The following is a 19,366-nucleotide window of genomic DNA, read 5'->3' as shown; positions in this document are numbered from 1 at the left end:
CCTGCAACTTGTCTTAAAGTGCATGACTTAAAAGCCCCAAAGTTGCTCTGCTGTGATAGGTCTCTCAGTAGAACAGTGTAATCATTCACTGCTTCTCCTTTTCCAAGTTGTGTGTGCTGGATTTAAACCTTCCCTTATCTCAAATACCTGCGGTATTTGGCTTTCTGCATTTTCTGTGGTGAGAATGATGGTTGAGCTTAGATACACTCAAGGTGCCAAACAGCAACTCAACTATCCAACTATCTACCTCATTGGTGACCCACGGACTATTCTTGATCGGACTTGCTGACTTCACCTTGCACTAAACGTTATTCCCTTATCGTGTCTATACACTGTAAATGGATTGATTGTAATCATGTGTTGTCTTTCTGTTGATTAGTTAGCACCCAACAAAAAGCTTTTCACAGTACCTCAGTACACGTGACCATAAACTAACCTAAATAAGCAGCTGACGTGCATATGCATGTGTATATGCGAATGCGTACGTGTGCATTGTTTGGATGTGTGTGCATGCTTGCACATGCGTGTGCATGCATGTGTGGGCATACACGTGTGTGTATGTATGTATGTGTGTGTGTGCATGCGTGTGCACCAAGTGCTCCAGTTGATTCTCTCTTCTTCCCATCCATCTGTTCTCTCCTCATAATTAATCTTATCCTCTTACCAAGTAAATGCCCTTGGATACATAATACATCACAAAACAGTTACTCAAGAAGCAAACAACTTTAATATTGAAGTATATAGAGTACAGAGTATTGCATAGCAGGACGGAAGTTGACATCACTCAACCTTTAGGCTTTACATTTTTGGTTGCGGTTCAAGGTAAGGTCTTTGTCTTCCGTGACAAATGTCTAATAAATGAACCACAATATTACGGCATAAATTCCCTGAAGTCAAAAGACGAAAGTTTCCAGCACCTTACAGTTCACGGAGCACAGTGGGATCACATTCCTCTGTAGGGACCACGGAGCACAGTGGGATCACAGTGGGACCACAGTGGGACCACGGAGCACAGTGGGATCACATTCCTCTGTAGGATTCCAGCCAATTTTAATCTAATTCAAACTCTACCAATCTGCAAAAATATATATACCTGATCCTTTAAAATGAGAATGCCTCATTTGCTGAAGATGATGCTCCTGGCCTCACAACGCTTCCCATTCCCAAGGCGGGGGGGGTAGGTGGGGAGCGGGGGGGTAGGTGGGGAGCGGGGGGGTAGGTGGGGAGGGGGGTAGGTGGGGAGCGGGGGGGTAGGTGGGGAGCGGGGGGGTAGGTGGGGTGCGGGGGGAGGTGGGTAGGTGGGGAGCGGGGGGGTAGGTGGGGAGCGGGGGGGTAGGTGGGGAGCGGGGGGTAGGTGGGGTGCGGGGGGAGGGGGGTAGGTGGGGAGCGGGGGGTAGGTGGGTAGCGGGGGGAGGGGGTTGGTGGGGAGCGGGGGGGTAGGTGGGGAGGGGGGTAGGTGGGGAGCGGGGGAGGTGGGGTGCGGGGGGAGGGGGGTAGGTGGGGAGCAGGGGGTAGGTGGGGAGGGGGGTAGGTGGGGAGGGGGGTAGGTGGGGAGCGGGGGGTAGGTGGGTAGCGGGGGGAGGGGGTAGGTGGGGAGCGGGGGAAGTGGGGAGCAGGGGGGGTAGGTGGGGAGCAGGGGGTAGGTGGGGAGCAGGGGGAAGTGGGGAGCGGGGTAGGTGGGGAGCGGGGGGTAGGTGGGGAGCGGGGGGTAGGTGGGTAGCGGGGGGAGGGGGTAGGTGGGGAGCATGTACAGATCCTGGGTCCGATTGGGTAAATGTAAGGAATTGTTTTTTGTTTCCCTTGGCTATCCTTGCAGTGCGTTGTGTAAGATATTCAAAGTAGCTGCGTAAAGCTCACAGTATTGTCGTTAAAATGATAACGTTCGACTGTTCAACGTGCCGGGCAGCACCGGGTGGGGCGAGGGTGATGTTCTGGGAGGGCCGAGTGCATTAACATTGCTCATTGTATCTCGTTGCCTTTGGAGGTTTCCTGGCCACACGTGCTGGCCCCAGTAGGAACATAACAAGTGCACATGAAACGTCGTGTCTTTGGTATCAGTGGAGAGTAGCGGCGTCTACGTTCCCACACGTCATCAACTCCTCTGCGATTGGTCTTCCAGGAACGCAAGGAAGTATCTTCTTGCCCTTCGTCCAAATCCCAGAGAAGAGAATCCCACTATTTTCTTTGCAACACTTTCAAATTTGGTTTCTGCAGATAGAATGACATTAATCACGAGGCAATATCAATTTCAGAAGAAACTGCTGATCTGACTCTCTTCCGCTGTAATATTTTAATAATGATTAATTAAATGAATAATTTATATTTGTTATAAATTAATAAATTAACCAGATGAAGCTGACCAATTCATGTCGTCTTAAGTGAAATCTACCAAAGAACTATTTCTCCTCTGTATTATATCATTACATTGGCAACCAATGTCTGTGGTTCTCTGCTGATCAAACCTTGTCATTAATAAACCTTTAATAGGTTTCGATGTCAGATTAACAATATATTCAGCACTGAGCAGGTCAATTGTAACCACTTGATCATGAAATACACACACATTTTAGCTGGTTTGGATTGACTCAACTGTGAGGAAGATGCTATGAGGTTGCAGGGTGACTTGGACAGGTTGTGTGAGTGGGCGGATGCATGGCAGATGCAGTTTAATGTGGATAAGTGTGAGGTTATCCACTTTGGTGGTAAGAATAGGAAGGCAGAGTATTATCTGAATGGTGTCAAGTTAGGAAAAGGGGATGTACAATGAGATCTGGGTGTCCTAGTGCATCAGTCACTGAAAGGAAGCATGCAGGTACAGCAGGCAGTGAAGAAAGCCAATGGAATGTTAGTCTACATAACAAGAGGAGTTGAGTATAGGAGCAAAGAGGTCCTTCTGCAGTTGTACAGGGCCCTAGTGAGACCTCACCTGGAGTACTGTGTGCAGTTTTGGTCTCCAAATTTGAGGAAGGATAATCTTGCTATTGAGGGCGTGCAGCGTAGGTTTACTAGGTTAATTCCCGGAATGGCGGGACTGTCATATGTTGAAAGACTGGAGCGACTAGGCTTGTATACACTGGAATTTAGAAGGATGAGAGGGGATCCTATCGAAACATATAAGATTATTAAGGGGTTGGACACGTTAGAGGCAGGAAACATGTCCCCAATGTTGGGGGAGTCCAGAACAAGGGGCCACAGTATAAGAATAAGGGGTAGGCCATTTAGAACTGAGATGAGGAAAAACATTTTCAGTCGGAGAGTTGTGAATCTGTGGAATTCTCTACCTCAGAAGGCAGTGGAGGCCAATTCTCTGGATGCATTCAAGAGAGAGCTAGATAGAGCTCTTAAAGATAGCGAAGTCAGGGGGTATGGGGAGAAGGCAGGAACGGGGTACTGATTGAGAATGATCAGCCATGATCACATTGAATGGCGGTGCTGGCTCGAAGGGCCGAATGGCCTCCTCCTGCACCTATTGTCTATTGACTACCACTGTGTGTCGGTGTTGGGATGGTTTTTGTTTTTGTTTGTATGTGTGGGGGACCTAACATCGCCCAGGTGCGGCTCGGCCGCGGGACTTTTCAGCGCCAGGTGCGACTCGGCCGCGGGGACTTCCATCCCCTTGCGGGGACTGTGCGGGTCGGTCGGGGACGAGTTGTCTGTTCATGGGCGTGGGGAAGAGAGTGGAAGTTTTGTTGCCTCCATCACAGTGAGGGGGTGTTTGGAGTCACTGTGATGGATGTTTGTGTTGGGGTCATGTGTCTTGTGTTCTTTTTTTTTTTTGTGTGTGACTGCAATGTAATTTCGTTCGGTACCTCGGTACCGAATGACAAATAAAGCTCTGTATGTATTCTCTGTACATGTACAAAGATGACTGGCGATGTGATCAATTGATCAAGTGTTGTCTGGTCGAGAGAGGTGATGTCGTCCAATCCTTTTGTTCATTTCTGCAGCAAACAGTGCAACACAAGTAGCAAGGGAACAAATGGTTGCATTGAACACACTTCACACGACAATAAAGCTTTAAATCACTTGGTTCAATGCCTCTACCCCATCTCCCGTCCGTCTCTGAACGACCAGCCACGTAAATATTTGGTAGAAGGTCAGAGGTCGAGTGTCCCATGGTGAGGAATTCACGTCCAATGATTTCAAGAAGTTTCCACCCCTTACAAGCGGCGGCCCAAATGTCACCTGTCCCAGCCCATCACCTGTTCCAGCCCAAATCACCTGTCCCAGCCCAAAACATCACCTGTCCCAGCCCATCACCTGTCCCAGCCCAAAACATCACCTGTCCCAGCCCAAAACGCCACCTGTCCCAGCCCATCACCTGTCCCAGCCCATCACCTGTCCCAGCCCATCACCTGTCCCAGCCCATCACCTGTCCCAGCCCATCACCTGTCCCAGCCCATCACCTGTCCCAGCCCATCACCTGTCCCAGCCCATCACCTGTCCCAGCCCATCACCTGTCCCAGCCCATCAACTGTCCCAGCCCGCCACCTGTCCCAGCCCGCCACCTGTCCCAGCCCACCACCTGTCCCAGCCCATCACCTGTCCCAGCCGATCACCTGTCCCAGCCCATCACATCACCTGTCCCAGCCCAAAATGGGCGGCACGGTGGCACAGCGGTAGAGTTGCTGGATTACAGTGAATGCAGCGCCGGAGACTCAGGTTCGATCCTGACTACGGGCGCCATCTGTACGGAGTTTGTACGTTCTCCCCGTGACCTGCGTGGGTTTTCTCCAAGATCTTCTGTTTCCTCCCACACTCCAAAGAGGTACAGGTATGTTGGTTAATTGACTGGGTAAATGTAAAAATTGTCCCTAGTGTGTGTAGGATAGTGTTAATGTGTGGGGATCGCTGGGCGGCGCGGACTCGGTAGGCCGAAGGGCCTGTTTCCGCGCTGTATCTCTAAATCTAAATCTAAAAAAAAACAGCACCTGTCCCAGCCCAAAACGCCACCTATCCATGTTCTCCAGAGATGCTGCCTGACCCGCTGAGAGAACATGGATAGGTGACATTTGACAGAGTGCTGGAGTAACTCAGCGGGTCAGGCAGCATCTGCGGAGATCATGGATAGGTGATATTTTGGGTCGGGACCTTTCTTCAGTAATAATCCTTCTGCATCAACTAGCAGTTCTTTGTTCCACATTCCCAAACTATTTTAAATCATAATTTTCCTTACCTTCCTTACAATAATAAAGCACTGTAGCTAATCCAGCTGCAACACTAAAGCACGCCAGAAAAAAGATGGGACCTGAAAGAAACAAGTCAAGAGGCAGTGTGTTTAATTGTAATACATACCAAATCTAACAATTAAATCCTTACTTGCAACACCCCCCGGTAAAACAAATCTATTCTGGATTTTGGAATAAAAGTCCACCTCGGAATGCTGGGCCACTATGGTTTACTCCAGAAGCTAATTATTGAGTAGGCTCAAATCAACAAAAAATACTTCTGGTCCAAGACTCATCTTGGGTTCATTTGTGTTTGAGCAATAAAATAATGCTGCAGCTCCACCACCCTGTGGATGGGTGTGGAAACAGGAACAACACTTCTAATTCTCACCAGTTTGCAGTTAGCAGAACTAGATCAAATGTATCATTAGATATTTTAAAGAATATATTTAGGATCAAGTACATTTTACAACTTTTAATCTTCCTCTTCCAAACTGCACCACCTCAGAATCATCATTTGCAACGAGGTTTTGGACAGGTGGGATTCACCGGGTTGCACTTGAGACTTTACTTTCATCGACTATTCATAAAGTATTCAATGGCATGTTCATTCATTCATGGACGACACATAAAGATCCTCTTAAAGGAAGCCAGACTCTGACAAGTTCAACGATATAAATGTCAGGGCAGGTCAAAGAGAAAAGGATATTACTGGAACGGAGGGCTGGAGACTCGGGAGGCTGGGGTTGTTCTCCTTGGAGTGACGGAGGCTGTGGAGGGGCATAATTAGGGTTGATAGTCACAAGGGTAGGAGAAGCTAAAACTAGAGAGCGTGGGTTTAATGTGAGAGGAGAACGATTTAAGGACCTGAGGGGCAGGTTTTGCACAGGGAGGTTGGTGGATAAATGGATCAAGCCTCCACAGGAAGAGGCGAGTACAAATACAACATTTAAAAGACACTTGGACAGGCACATGGATAGCAAAGGTTTCGAGGCACGTGATTTGTGACTAGCTTAGCTGGCATCTTGGTTTCAAAGACCATGATTGGCCGAAGGACCAGTCTCCAGTGGTGTAACTCAGAGTCTATGTTGTTGAACCTGGTAATTAAGGGGTTGGACAGGCTAGATGCAGGAAGATTGTTCCCGATGTTGGGGAAGTCCAGAACAAGGGGTCACAGTTTAAGGATAAGGGGAAGTCTTTTAGGACCGAGATGAGAAAGTTTTTTTTCACACAGAGAGTGGTGAATCTGTGGAATTCTCTGCCACAAAAGGTAGTTGAGGCCAGTTCATTGGCTATATTTAAGAGGATATGGCCCTTGTGGCTAAAGGGATTAGGGGGTATGGAGAGAAGGCAGGTACGGGATACTGAGTTGGATGATCAGCCATGATCATATTGAATGGAGGTGCAGGCTCGAAGGGCCGAATGGCCTACTCCTGCACCTATTTTCTATGTTTCTATGTTTCTAATCACAAACAGGTTGTTCGAGAACTTACCCTGAATCTTTCTGCTTGTATCATTTTGACAAAATACAAAAGGCAATAAACAAGAAGTTCAGCATATTCTTAGTTTACCTGTTCATTTAGCTTAAAAAATAGTATTTGAACAATCAATTACCCCTGTTATTGAGTACGTATCTCTCCCTTTGGCAGATATCCATGTTGGTTGCTACTAACCCTGGTGTTTCTGTGAAAGTAAGGCAGCCAGTTACTCCATTAGTCTGCACTGTATAAACTTGTACACCACACTGTCACACTGGTGCCAGCTTGCACACTCACACTGTCACACTGGTGTCAGCTTGCACACCACACTCACACTAGTGCCAGCTTGTACACCACACTCACACTGGTGCCAGCTTGTACACCACACTGTCACACTAGTGCCAGCTTGTACACCACACTCACACTGGTGTCAGCTTGTACACCACACTCACACTAGTGCCAGCTTGTACACCACACTCACACTAGTGCCAGCTTGTACACCACACTGTCACACTAGTGCCAGCTTGTACACCACATTCACACTGGTGCCAGCTTGTACACCACACTGTCACACTGGTGCCAGCATGTACACCACACTCACACTAGTGTCAGCTTGCACACCACACTCACACTAGTGCCAGCTTGCACACTCACACTCGAGGCTTTATGCCAGTTTGCACACCACACTGTCACACTAGTGCCAGCTTGCACACCACACTGTCACACTAGTGCCAGCTTGCACACCACACTCACACTCGAGGCTTTATGCCAATTTGCAAGGCTTTCAAGGACAGGGACATTTGAACAAATTATTTGTCAAACTTGCCCTTACATCGGGGAGCGAGAAAACTTACACGATCATTGTTTCCACAAGGAGGTCTTGCATTAGTGAAGTGAGAACGAGACCAATGTTCAGCATTGGGGCAGTCACAGGGTGCAAGAAATCTCTACCGAGCTCGTCCAGTTTTAATTGATTTGCATTCAGCCAAATCCTATCCCTTGCCCAATCTTTAGAGAAAGCAATGAAGACTGGAAGATTGGAAAATTGTGAATATCACCCCGCTGTACAAGAAGGGAGAAGAGCGGAAACTATAGGTCAGCTAGCCTTTACTTCGGTGGTTGGTAAGATTCCAGAGTCAATTATAAAGAATGAGGTTACGCAGTACTTCAAAGTTCACGATAAAATAGACTGACGTCAGCATGGTTGTGTGAAAGGAAGATCTTGCCTGACGAATTTGCTGGAGTTCTTTAAGGAAGATAATAGCAGGACAGACAGAGAGAAGCTGTAGATGTTGTTTACCTAGATTTTCAGAAGGCCTTCGATAAGGTGCTGCATGTCAGGCTGCTAGGGACGATGAGAGCCTATGGTATTGAAGGGAAGATACTAGCATGGATAGCGAGTTGGCTGGATGGCAGAAGGCAAACAGTTGCAATAAAAGGCTCTTTTTCAGGTTGGCTGCCAGTGAAAAGTGGAGTTCTGCATGGGTCGGTGCTGGGGCCGCTTCTCTTCACGTTGTATATTAATGATTTGGACAAGGGGATTGAAGACTTTGTGGCCAAATTTGCAGATGATGCTAAGATAGGTGGAGGGGCAGGCAGTGAGAGGAAGCAAGGACTCTGCAGAAGGACTTGGACAGGTTAGGAGAGTGGGCAGAAAAGTGGCAATTGAAATTCAGTATAGCAAAGTGTGGAGTCATGCATTTTGGTAATAAGAATAAAGGCGTAGATTATTTTCTAAATGGAGGGAGAATCCAGAAATGGATGTGCAAAGTGATTTGGGAGTGCTGGTGCAGTGTCTCCCAAAAAGTTAATTTGCAAGTTGAATCGGTAGTAAGGAATTTATATCATGAGGACTGGAATACAAAAACAGAGATGTAATGTTGAGGCTCTATAAGGTGCTGGTCAGGCCTCATTTGGAGCACTGTGAGCAAATTTGGGCCCTATAACTGAGGACGGATGTGCTGGCTCTGGAGAGGGTCCAGAGGAGGTTTACAAGAATGATTCCATATTGAGTGGGATAGCATTTGACGAGTGTTTGACAGCACTGGGCCTCTACTCGCTGGAGTTTAAAAAGTTGAAGGGGGATCTCATTGAAACTTACAGAATAATGAAAGACATAGAGATAGTGGATGTGGAAAGGATGTTTCCACTGGTGGGAGAGTCTTGGACGAGAGATCATAGCCTCAGAATTAAAGGGGGGCTCTTTTAAAAAGGTGGTGAGGAGGAACTTCTTTAGTCAGAGGGTAGTTTATCTATGGAACTCATTGCCACAGAGGGCTGTGGAGGCCAAGTCAGTGGATATTTTTAAGGCAGAGATAGACAAGTTCTTGATTAGAACGGGTGTCAAGGGTTATGGGGAGAAGGGAGGAAAATGGGATTAGGTGGCAGAGATCAGCCATGATTGAATGGTGGAGTGGATTTGATGGGCCAAATGGCCTAATTCTACTCCCTTAACTTGTGAACTTGTGAGGACACTGGTACATTATTCAATGTTAAAATGGAAACTTCCAACGGTATTCAAGTTAAGGTAATTATCAGAAGCATTGAGTTACCAGAAGATCAGTGGTTGGCACTGTGGTGTATTTACCATTTTGAGTTTTTGTGTTTTGGCAGCTGAGCCTTGCCGTAGTTCCGGGTATAAAGCATTGTGGGATACCTGTATTACACTCTCTGGTGGTGTTGAAGTAAAGCAGCCATATGTTGTATGCTAACCTGTCTCACTCGTCGATTCTTATCATAATACACCACAGTTAAAGTTGGCGACGAGGATAAAACAAGCAGAAAATGCCTATGATAGGTTCCATAGGGGAGTTCGCCCCGAAGACGGAGTCTTGGTCGGCGTATGTGGAACGTTTAGAGCAGTTTTTTGAGGCTAACGACATTGCAGTGGAGAAGCAAGTGGCTACTCTGTTAAGTGTGATGGGAGCATCTACATATGGTCTGTTAAGGAACCTGGTGCAGCCGCTGAAGCCAAAAGATAAGTCCTACGGCGACATTGTGAACATTTTAAAGACTCATTTTGAACCCAAACCGTTGCTTATTGCGGAGAGATTCCGCTTTAACCGATGCAACCAGCGGGCGGATGAATCTGTGACCAGTTACGTTGCGGAGCTGAAACAGTGTGCAGTTAACTGTGAGTTTGGAGCGACGTTGAACGAGACGCTTCGGGACCGTTTTGTCAGTGGGATTTGTAACGAGGCAAGCCAGCGCCGGCTGTTGTCGGAGTCCAACCTGACTTTTGCACGGGCATTTGAAATCGCCCTCAGCATGGAGACTGCGGAGAGAGACACGCAGCAGCTGCGGGGACACGAGGTGCGTCCGAACCAAGTGCATAAAGTGGATGCGCACACGGCTAAGCAAACGGGGAGGGACTGCCACAGATGTAACGGCAGAAATCACAGCCCACAGGTGTGTCGCTTTAAAGACGCAAAGTGTTACAACTGTGGTAAAACCGGGCATATTAAAAGGGCATGCAGAGGAAAAGTGGCGGCAGCACCGACACAGAGCAGATATAAACGACAGACTGATAAAAACACAAAGTATGTGGAGGCAGAAGAAATAGTGTTGCCCATGTTTTCATTAGTAAATGGCAACAACTGTAAACAAGCATACCGGGCATGTTTTGTGGTTAATGGCAAAGAAGTCAAACTAGAAATTGACACCGGAGCTGCCGTGAGCATTATCTCAGAGGAGCTGTTTCAGACCACCTTTTTAAAGCAACCACTTGGGCTTGCTGAAGTCACACTGAAGACATACACAGGGGAGGTTATTCCTGTGTTGGGACAGTTTGAAGCCACTGTCAAATATGAGAGTCAGAGTGAGCAGCTACCAATGATTGTGGTAAAGGGAGCAGGACCAGCTTTGTGTGGAAGGAACTGGTTAAAAAAGCTCACCTTAAACTGGAAAGAAATTAAACATGCCAGTGACAAGTCTCATCAGGAAGACATAAAGCATATTAAGGAGATGCCTCACCTGACATCAATACAGGATGTACTGGAGTTACACTCTGAAGTGTTTAAAGATGAACTTGGCACTCTGCGTGATGTCAAAGCAACAATTCTGGTGGAACCAGGGGCCCGCCCAAAGTTTTGCAAAAGCCGTCCACTGCCATTTGCCATGAAAGCATGAGTGGAGGCTGAATTGGACCGACGGGAAAAGGCCAACATAATCACTCCAGTCAAACATAGTGAATGGGCAGCACCCGTTGTTCCTGTTGAAAAAAAGGACCATACCATCCGTCTGTGTGGAGATTACAAACTCACTGTAAACCAAGCTGCCACTACAGAGACTTATCCCTTGCCACGGATAGAGGAGCTGATGGCAACCCTCAGTGGAGGAAAGGTGTTTTCAAAGATCGACCTCGCCTCAGCGTACCAGCAGGTACTTCTGGAGGATGAATAAAAAAAACTGTTGACCATTAACACACACCGAGGCTTATTTGTCTATAACAGACTGGCTTTTGGTGTGAGCGCAGCACCCTCCATCTTCCAAAGAATCATGGAGAACCTCATGAAAGATCTGGATGTAGTGGTGTATCTGGATGATCTCCTCATCACAGGAAAAACTGAACAAGAGCATCTGCAAAACCTGCATAAAGTGCTACAGAGACTGCAGGAGAGCGGACTGAGAGTCAGGGAGTCAAAGTGTGAGTTTGGAAAGAAACAAATCGAATACTTGGGTCATGTGTTAAACAGCCAGGGCATCCAGCCGTCACCGGAGAAAGTCAGAGCAATAAAGGATGCACCAGCCCCCACCTGTGTGAAAGAGCTGAGAGCTTTCTTGGGACTAGTGAATTATTATGGACGGTTCATGCCCAACCAAAGCACCGTGCTTGCTTCCCTGTACAGGTTGCTGAAAGACCAGGTGTCGTGGGAGTGGAAAAGTCGAGAGCAGAAAGCTTTTGACAAGTGCAAATGGCTGCTCACAAGTGAGAAGATCCTGGTGCACTATGACCAAAAGCTTCCTCTCACTCTGGCCTGTGACTCCTCAGCGTATGGCATTGGAGCTGTCATACAACACAAAATGCCTACAGGGGAGGAGCGCCCCATCGCCTTCTCATCACGCACATTATCCCCTGCTGAGAAGAAATATTGTCAGATTGAGAAAGAGGGACTGGCGCTCATTTTTGGTGTAAAGAAGTTTCACCAGTACCTGTGGGGGAGGAAATTCAAACTTGTGACTGATCACAAACCCCTGCTAACACTGTTTGGAGAACACAAAAGCCTGCCTACCATGGCTGCAGCTCGAATCCAAAGATGGGCAATGATTCTCTCTGCCTATGATTATCACATTGAGTACTGTGCTTCAGAGAAACATGGTAATGCAGATGGCCTCTCAAGAGTTCCGCTGCCTGACACAAACGACGCAGGGACCACAGCCGTCACTGACAGCGTATACACACTGTTAACTGAACATCTTGAGCAGGCTCCACTGAACGCAGACCAAGTGGCACGTGCAACACGCACAGACAACGTGTTGTCAAAGGTGCTGAAATTTGTCATGGACGGCTGGCCTGCTGAAGTGGATGAGACTCTGAAAGCTTTCCACACACGTAGGTGAACTTTCAGTAGAGCGAGGATGTGTCCTGTGGGGCACCAGAGTGGTGATTCCTGAAAAGTTGAGAAAAACTGTGTTAAAGGAGCTGCATTCTGGCCATCCAGGAATTGTGAAAATGAAAGCACTAACACGCAAGTACGTATGGTGGCCTAAAGTTGATGCAGAGGTGGAGCAAGTTTGCAGAGCATGTGAGTCATGTCAATTGGAGCAGAGGATGCCTCATCAGGTGCCTTTGCATCCATGGGAATTTCCTGGCCAGAGCTGGAAAAGACTACACATAGACCTTGCTGGTCCATTTTTGGGACACACTTTCATGTTGGTGGTGGATGCTTACTCCAAGTGGTTGGAGGTGTTTAAAATATCAAGCATCACATCACAAGCCACCATCACACGACTGAGAAGACTATTCGCAGCTTATGGATTGCCGGAGCACATTGTCACGGATAATGGAACGCAGTTCACGTCAGAGGAGTTTAAAAGCTTCACGCAGCAGAATGGAATCCTTCATTCTACAAGTGCTCCTCGTCACCCTGCCTCGAATGGCCTGGCAGAACGGTACGTTCAGTCATTCAAGGGTGGAATGAAAAAGCTGACACACACCACAATGGATGTGGAGGACAGGGTCTCCCTCTTTTTGATGCAGTATCGCACCACACCAAACTGCACTACTGGTCAGTCACCCGCTGACCTGTTTCTGAACAGACACGTGCGCACCCGTCTGGATTTCATCCGTCCGGACACAGCAGCCGCTGTTCGTAAAAAACAGTACAAGCAGAAATTTCACCATGACCTCCGTGCAGCAGACAGGTGTTTCTCAGTGGCTGACCCAGTGTATTTATACAATACGGCTGGGGAGGACGCAAATGGATTCCTGGAGTCATAGTGGATCAAACAGGACCGGTGTCTTACAAAGTACAAGGAGGAGACACCGACATCACCTACAGGAGACATGGAGATCAGCTGAGATTCAGAGTCATGGGAGATGGACTGGATCAGGACACTGAAAACTCAACCACTGAGACTTCTGCACCGGGCCAACCCGCACAGCCGGAGGACATGTCATCATGCAGCGAGCCAGGGACTGTGGACCGTACAGCTGCAGCTGCTGCGCCGCTGAGTCCAAGCCGATCATCAAGGGTCAGGAAGCCTCCAGACCACTATGTCCCTTAAGCTTCATTTAAAAAAAAAAAAGGGGGAAATGTTCGGCATGAAGGACTGTTTAGTTGTTTAAGTTGTTTTCATTAATATGAACACACAGATGGACTGAGACTTGTTAAAACTACAAGAGGGTCTCTAGTGATAACAAGTAACTTTGCATAGTAGTAACTTTGGGAATGGTTATTGTTAGTAATAAGGCACTTGCTAATTTCAGTTATTTAAGATTACCTTCATTTTAAAAAGGGGGTAATGTGGTGTATTTACCATTTTGAGTTTTTGTGTTTTGGCAGCTGAGCCTTGCCGTAGTTCCGGGTATAAAGCATTGTGGGATACCTGTATTACACTCTCTGGTGATGGTATGCTAACCCGTCTCACTCGTCGATTCTTATCATAATACACCACAGGCACATTCTTGTTTAAATTAGTATCAGCCTTGATATGATTCACAGCTAATGGTGTACAATTAACTCATGTTTACTGAGAATTTGCATATCATTTAGTACTATAAGAGAGAGTTTACTTAATATTTTAATGATATTGAAACTTACCACCTGGATGTTTGCTTGGAAGCTGTTTGTATATCTGAGGACCATTTAACTCCAGAGCATTGTAAAATTCCTTGCAAGCTTTGTTACTCTGGCTCTGCAGGTGCAGAAGGAGTTGAGAGATACGGATGTGGACTGGAGCACTGAGACTGCGAAACTACTGGGACAAAACACAAGGTTCAGTTTCAACATCATCACAGAAGAAACACAGTAGAAGTTTTGGGTCATCAGTAAAACTCTCATCTTAGATTCTTGTCAAAAACCAGCTGGAAATGTCTGAACCCAAGATGTGGACTTGTAGCACGCTTACTATAGCTAGGCAGATATGCTGTCACAACTAGTGGGTTCCTATTAAATCTTTCCCCGCTCACCTTAAACCTCTGAACACTGGTTCTTGATTCCCCTACTCTGGATAAAAGGCTCTGTGCATTCACCCTGTCTATTCCCCTCATGATTTTATCCACCCCTAAAATCAGCCTTCAACACTCCAAAGAATGCACTCTGTATTGTGGGACAAAGACCCCATTCCTGTGCTGCTCTATGTTCAGTAAGACAACACATGGTTTAGAAATCCCCAGGTTATAGCACGTGGTCTCCTACCGCTTCAGCTTCAGAATTGTTCAGAATTTGAGGGTAGATTCTGAAGAGGTGAAGAACGACTCGGTCCATCAGCCTCTCACTGAGAGCACCCTCCCTCGACAGGAACTCTCTGTCCAGGTCCAGGCGCCTGCAGTGGTCTGTGGAGTACCAAAACATCAGTGTACAGTGGACAGTGCACAGTGGGTACAGTGCAGGGGATACAGTGTACAGGGGATACAGTGTACAGGGATGCAGTGTACTGAGGATACAGTGCACTGGGGATAGTATACAATGGACACAGTGCACAGCTGGTACAGTGTACAGGGAATACAGTGTACAGTGCAGTGGATGCAGTGTACAATAAAGTGGAAGCGTTGTACTGGGGATAGTATGCAGTGGACACAGTGTATAGTGCACAGTGGATACAGCCTACAGGCGATACAATGTAGAGGGGATACAGTGGACAGTGGATACAGTAGACAATAGGTGCAGGAGTAGGCCATTCGGCCCTTCGAGCCAGCACCGCCATTCAATGTGATCATGGCTGATCATTCTCAATCAGTACCCCGTTCCTGCTTTCTCCCCTTACCCCCTGACTCCGCTATCCTTAAGAGCTCTATCCAGCTCACTCTTGAATGTATTCAGAGAATTGGCCTCCACTGCCCTCTGAGGCAGAGAATTCCACAGATTCACAACTCTCTGACTGAAAAAGTATACTGACTGGGACAGTATACAATGTATGGTGCACGGTGCAAAATGGATGTTGTGTACTGGGATAGTATACAGTGGACAGTGGATACAGTGCACAGAGGATACAATATACATGGGATACAGTGCACAGTGGACACCGTGTACTGGGGATAGTATACAGTGGTTACAATGTAGGTATCACAAAATGCCGGAGTAATTCAGCAGGTCAGGCAGCATCTAGGAGAGAGGGAATGGTATCGCACACAGTGGATGCAGTGCACTGGGGTAGTATACAGTGGATGCAATGTATAGCACAGTGCACAGTGGATACAGTGTACAGGGGACACAGTGTACAGGGGACACAGTGTACACAGTGTACATAATATATGGTATACAGTGCACAGTGGAATGTGTACATTGGATACAGTGTACATGGGACAGTGTTCAGTGGATACAGTGGACAATGCCAGTGTGCGGTGAATAAAATATCAGTGTGCAGGTGATACAGTGAGTACAGAAGCCACAGCACCAGTGTACAGTGTATACGGCACAGGTGCACGTATATACAGTGCCAGTGTACAGTGTACACAATGCCAGTGCAACTGCAGCGACTCCACCAACCCCATTTATCATCAGATGGAACTCCAACAAATCACATCATTACAAAAACTCAGTGCTGGAGTAACTCAGCGGGTCAGGCAGCATCTCTGGAGAACATGGATAGGTGACGTTTCACAGAGTGCTGGAGTAACTCAGCGGGTCAGGCAACATCTCTAGAGATCATAGAAACATAGAAAATAGGTGCAGGAGGCCATTTGGCCCTTTGAGCCAGCACCGCCATTCATTGTGATCATGGCTGATCATCCACAATCAGTAACCTGTGCCTGCCATCTCCTCATATCCCTTAATTCCACTAGCCCCTAGAGCTCTATCTAACTCTCTTTTAAATTCATCCAGTGAATTGGCCCCCACTGCCTTCGGTGGCAGAGAATTCCACAAATTCACAACTCTCTGGGTGAAAAAGTTTCTTCTCACCTCAGTTTTAAATGGCCTCCCCTTTATTCTTAGACTGTGTACCCTGGTTCTGGACTCCACCAACATTGGGAACATTTTTCCTGCATCTTGCTTGTCTAGACCTTTTATAATTGTATACGTCTCTATAAGATCCACTCTCATCCTTCTAAACTCTAGTGAATACAAGCCTAGTCTTTCCAATCTTTCCTCATATCACAGTCCCTCCATCCCAGGGATTAACCTCGTGCACTGCCTCAATAGCAAGGACGTCCTTCATCAAATTAGGAGTCCAAAACTGCACACAATACTCCAGATGTGGTCTCACCAGGGCCATATACAACTGCAGAAGGGCCTCTTTGCTCCTGTACTCAAATCCTCTCGTTCTGGAGGCCAACATGCCATTCGTTTTCTTCACTGCCTGTTGTACCTACATACTTACCTTCAGTGACTTTTGTACAAGGACACCAAGGTCTCGTTGCACTTCCCCCTTACCTAATCTGACACCATTGAGATAATAATTTGCCTCCTTGTTTTTGCCGCCAAAGTGGATAACCTCACATTTATCTACATTATACTGCATCTGCCACGCATCTGCCCACTCACTCAACCTGTCCAAATCACCCTGCAACCCCCTAACATCCTCTTCGCAGTTCACACTGCCATCCAACTTTGTGTCATCCGCAAACTTGCTAGTGTTACTTCTAATTCCATCATCCAAATCATTAATATATATGGTAAACAGTTGCAGCCCCAACACCGAGCCTTGCGGCACTCCACTCGCCACTGCCTGCCATTCTGTTTACTCCTACTCTTTGCTTCCTGTCTGCCAACCAATTCTCTATCCATGTCAAAACCCTACCCCAAATCCCTGTGCTCTAATTTTGCTCACCAATCTCCCCTGTGGGACCTGATTAAAGGCTTTCTGAAAGTCTAGATACACTACATCCACTGGCTCCCCCTCATCCATTTTACTTGTCACATCCTCAGAAAATTCCAGAAGATTAGTCAGGCATGATTTCCCTTTCATAATTCCATGCTGTCTTGGACCAATCCTTTTACTGCTATCCAAATGCACTGTTATTACCTCTTTAACAATTGACTCCAGCATCTTCCCCACCACCGATGTCAGGCTAACTGGTCTATAATTCCCTGTTTTCTCTCTCCCTCCTTTCTTAAAAAGTGGGACAACATTAGTTACCCTCCAATCCACAGGAACTGATCCTGAATCTATAGAACATTGGAAAATGATCACCAATGCGTCCACAATTTGTAGCGCCACCTCCTTAAGTACCCTGGGATGCAGACCATCAGGCCCTGGGGATTTATCAGCCTTCAGTCCCATCAGTCTACCCAATACTATTTCTCACCTGATGCAAATTTCTTTCAGTTCCTTTATCCCCCTAGATCCTCTGTCCTCTAGAACATATGGGAGATTGTTTGTGTCTTCCTTAGTGATGACAGTTCCGAAGTACCTGTTCAACTCTCACACCATTCCTTGTTACTCATTATAATTTCACCTATGTCTGCCTTCAAGGGGCCCACATGGAGAGGTGAGGTTTGGGGTCGGGACCTGTCCAGACAGAGACTAGAGGTGTGGGAATGAGCTTCACTCCACAACACGACCTGGATCCGCGGGAACATAAGCACCACTCGGCCCACCCCCGCCTGCCAGTAACTGGGTCTGATACTGTGAAGACATTGTGAGTCAAGGCCCACACAGTGTGGACACGCTCACACATCCATCCATCCATCTGCCCGCCCGGCTAACAATTAGTTAACCACGGAACCCGTGTTACATCAGAACAGAAGCCAGCCTTCCCCCAACACCCCCCCCCCACAACACCCCCCACACAACACCCCCCCCCCCCCACAACACCCCCCCCACACAACACCACCCCCCCCACACAACACCCCCCGCACACAACACCCCCCCACACACCACCCCCTCCCACAACACCCCCCCCCACACAACACCCCCCCCACACAACACCCCCCGCACACAACACCCCCCCCCCACACAACACCCCCCCCACACAACACCCCCCCACACAACACCCCCCCCACACAACACCCCCCCCACACAACACCCCCCCCCCCACACAACACCCCCCCCCCACACAACACCCCCCCCCCCACACAACACCCCCCCCCCACACAACACCCCCCTCCCCCCCCCACAACACCCCCCTCCCCCCCCCCACAACACCCACATAGTACCCGGGGGGGGGGGGGGGGTCTGTAACCATTGGACGATCCCCGTCCCCGCGCGGAGACAAAGTTAAAGCGGCGACTGGAGGTGAATCCGCGGGCGGGGGGTCCGGGCCGGGGGGGGGGGGGGGGGGGGAGGGGTAGAGGGGTAGGGGGGGGTAGAGGGGTGACGGGCCGCACTGTCTGACCTGCCATGGCGTCTGTCGGAGGCCCCGCACTTCCGCGCCCCCCCCCCCCCCCCCGCACTGTCCCAGATGCCCGCCCCGCCCGCTCGCTCCCTCCCTCCCTCTCTCTCTCTCTCTCTCTCTCTCTCTCTCTCTCTCTCTCTCTCTCTCTCTCTCTCCCTCCCTCCCTCCCTCCCTCCCTCCCTCCCTCCCTCCCTCCCTCCCTCCCTCTCTCCCTCTCTCCCTCTCTCCCTCTCTCCCTCCCTCCCTCCCTCCCTCCCTCCTCCCTCCCTCCTCCCTCTCTCTCTCTCTCCCTCTCTCCCTCCCTCCCTCCCTCTCTCTCCTCCCTCCCTCTCCCTCTCCCTCTCCCTCTCCCTCTCCCTCTCCCTCTCTCTCTCTCTCTCCCTCCCTCCCTCCCTCTCTCTCCGTGTCCCGGTCGGGGCGGGCGATGCCTGGACTCGGTCGCAGCCTCTGAGCGGCGCCGTCACAGAGTGATACAGTGTGGGCCCAGTGATACAGTGTGGACCCAGTGATACAGTGTGGACCCAGTGATACAGTGTGGACCCAGTGATACAGTGTGGACCCAGTGATACAGTGTGGACCCAGTGATACAGTGTGGACCCAGTGATACAGTGTGGGCCCAGTGATACAGTGTGGACCCAGTGATACAGTGTGGGCCCAGTGATACAGTGTGGGCCCAGTGATACAGTGTGGACCCAGTGATACAGTGTGGACCCAGTGATACAGTGTGGACCCAGTGATACAGTGTGGACCCAGTGATACAGTGTGGGCCCAGTGATACAGTG

The 19,366-nt window shown here is 48.6% G+C and overlaps 1 protein-coding gene across 3 annotated transcripts; it reads right to left on the bottom strand.

Moving 5' to 3' along the window:
• Positions 1–1,472: 1,472 nt before the first annotated feature.
• Positions 1,473–18,607, bottom strand: card19 (caspase recruitment domain family, member 19). Of its 3 annotated transcripts, none has more exons than XM_078414656.1 (6): positions 18,585–18,607; positions 14,506–14,642; positions 13,909–14,062; positions 6,783–6,851; positions 5,177–5,248; positions 1,473–2,208 (listed from the first exon to the last, which is right to left on the bottom strand). In XM_078414656.1, the coding sequence occupies exons 1-6, from the start codon at positions 18,589–18,591 to the stop codon at positions 2,093–2,095; spliced, it is 555 nt and encodes a 184-aa protein (XP_078270782.1). In that variant the 5' UTR covers positions 18,592–18,607; the 3' UTR covers positions 1,473–2,092. The 3 variants fall into 3 exon arrangements, with proteins under 3 accessions (XP_078270782.1, XP_078270783.1, XP_078270784.1); XM_078414657.1 differs by lacking the exon at positions 18,585–18,607 and adding an exon at positions 17,556–17,984; XM_078414658.1 differs by lacking the exon at positions 18,585–18,607 and adding an exon at positions 17,661–17,984.
• Positions 18,608–19,366: the final 759 nt, after the last annotated feature.

Source organism: Rhinoraja longicauda, chromosome 17 (genome assembly GCF_053455715.1).
Source record: "Rhinoraja longicauda isolate Sanriku21f chromosome 17, sRhiLon1.1, whole genome shotgun sequence".
NCBI lineage: Eukaryota > Metazoa > Chordata > Chondrichthyes > Rajiformes > Arhynchobatidae > Rhinoraja > Rhinoraja longicauda.
This window is presented reverse-complemented; position numbering and strand designations above follow the sequence as displayed.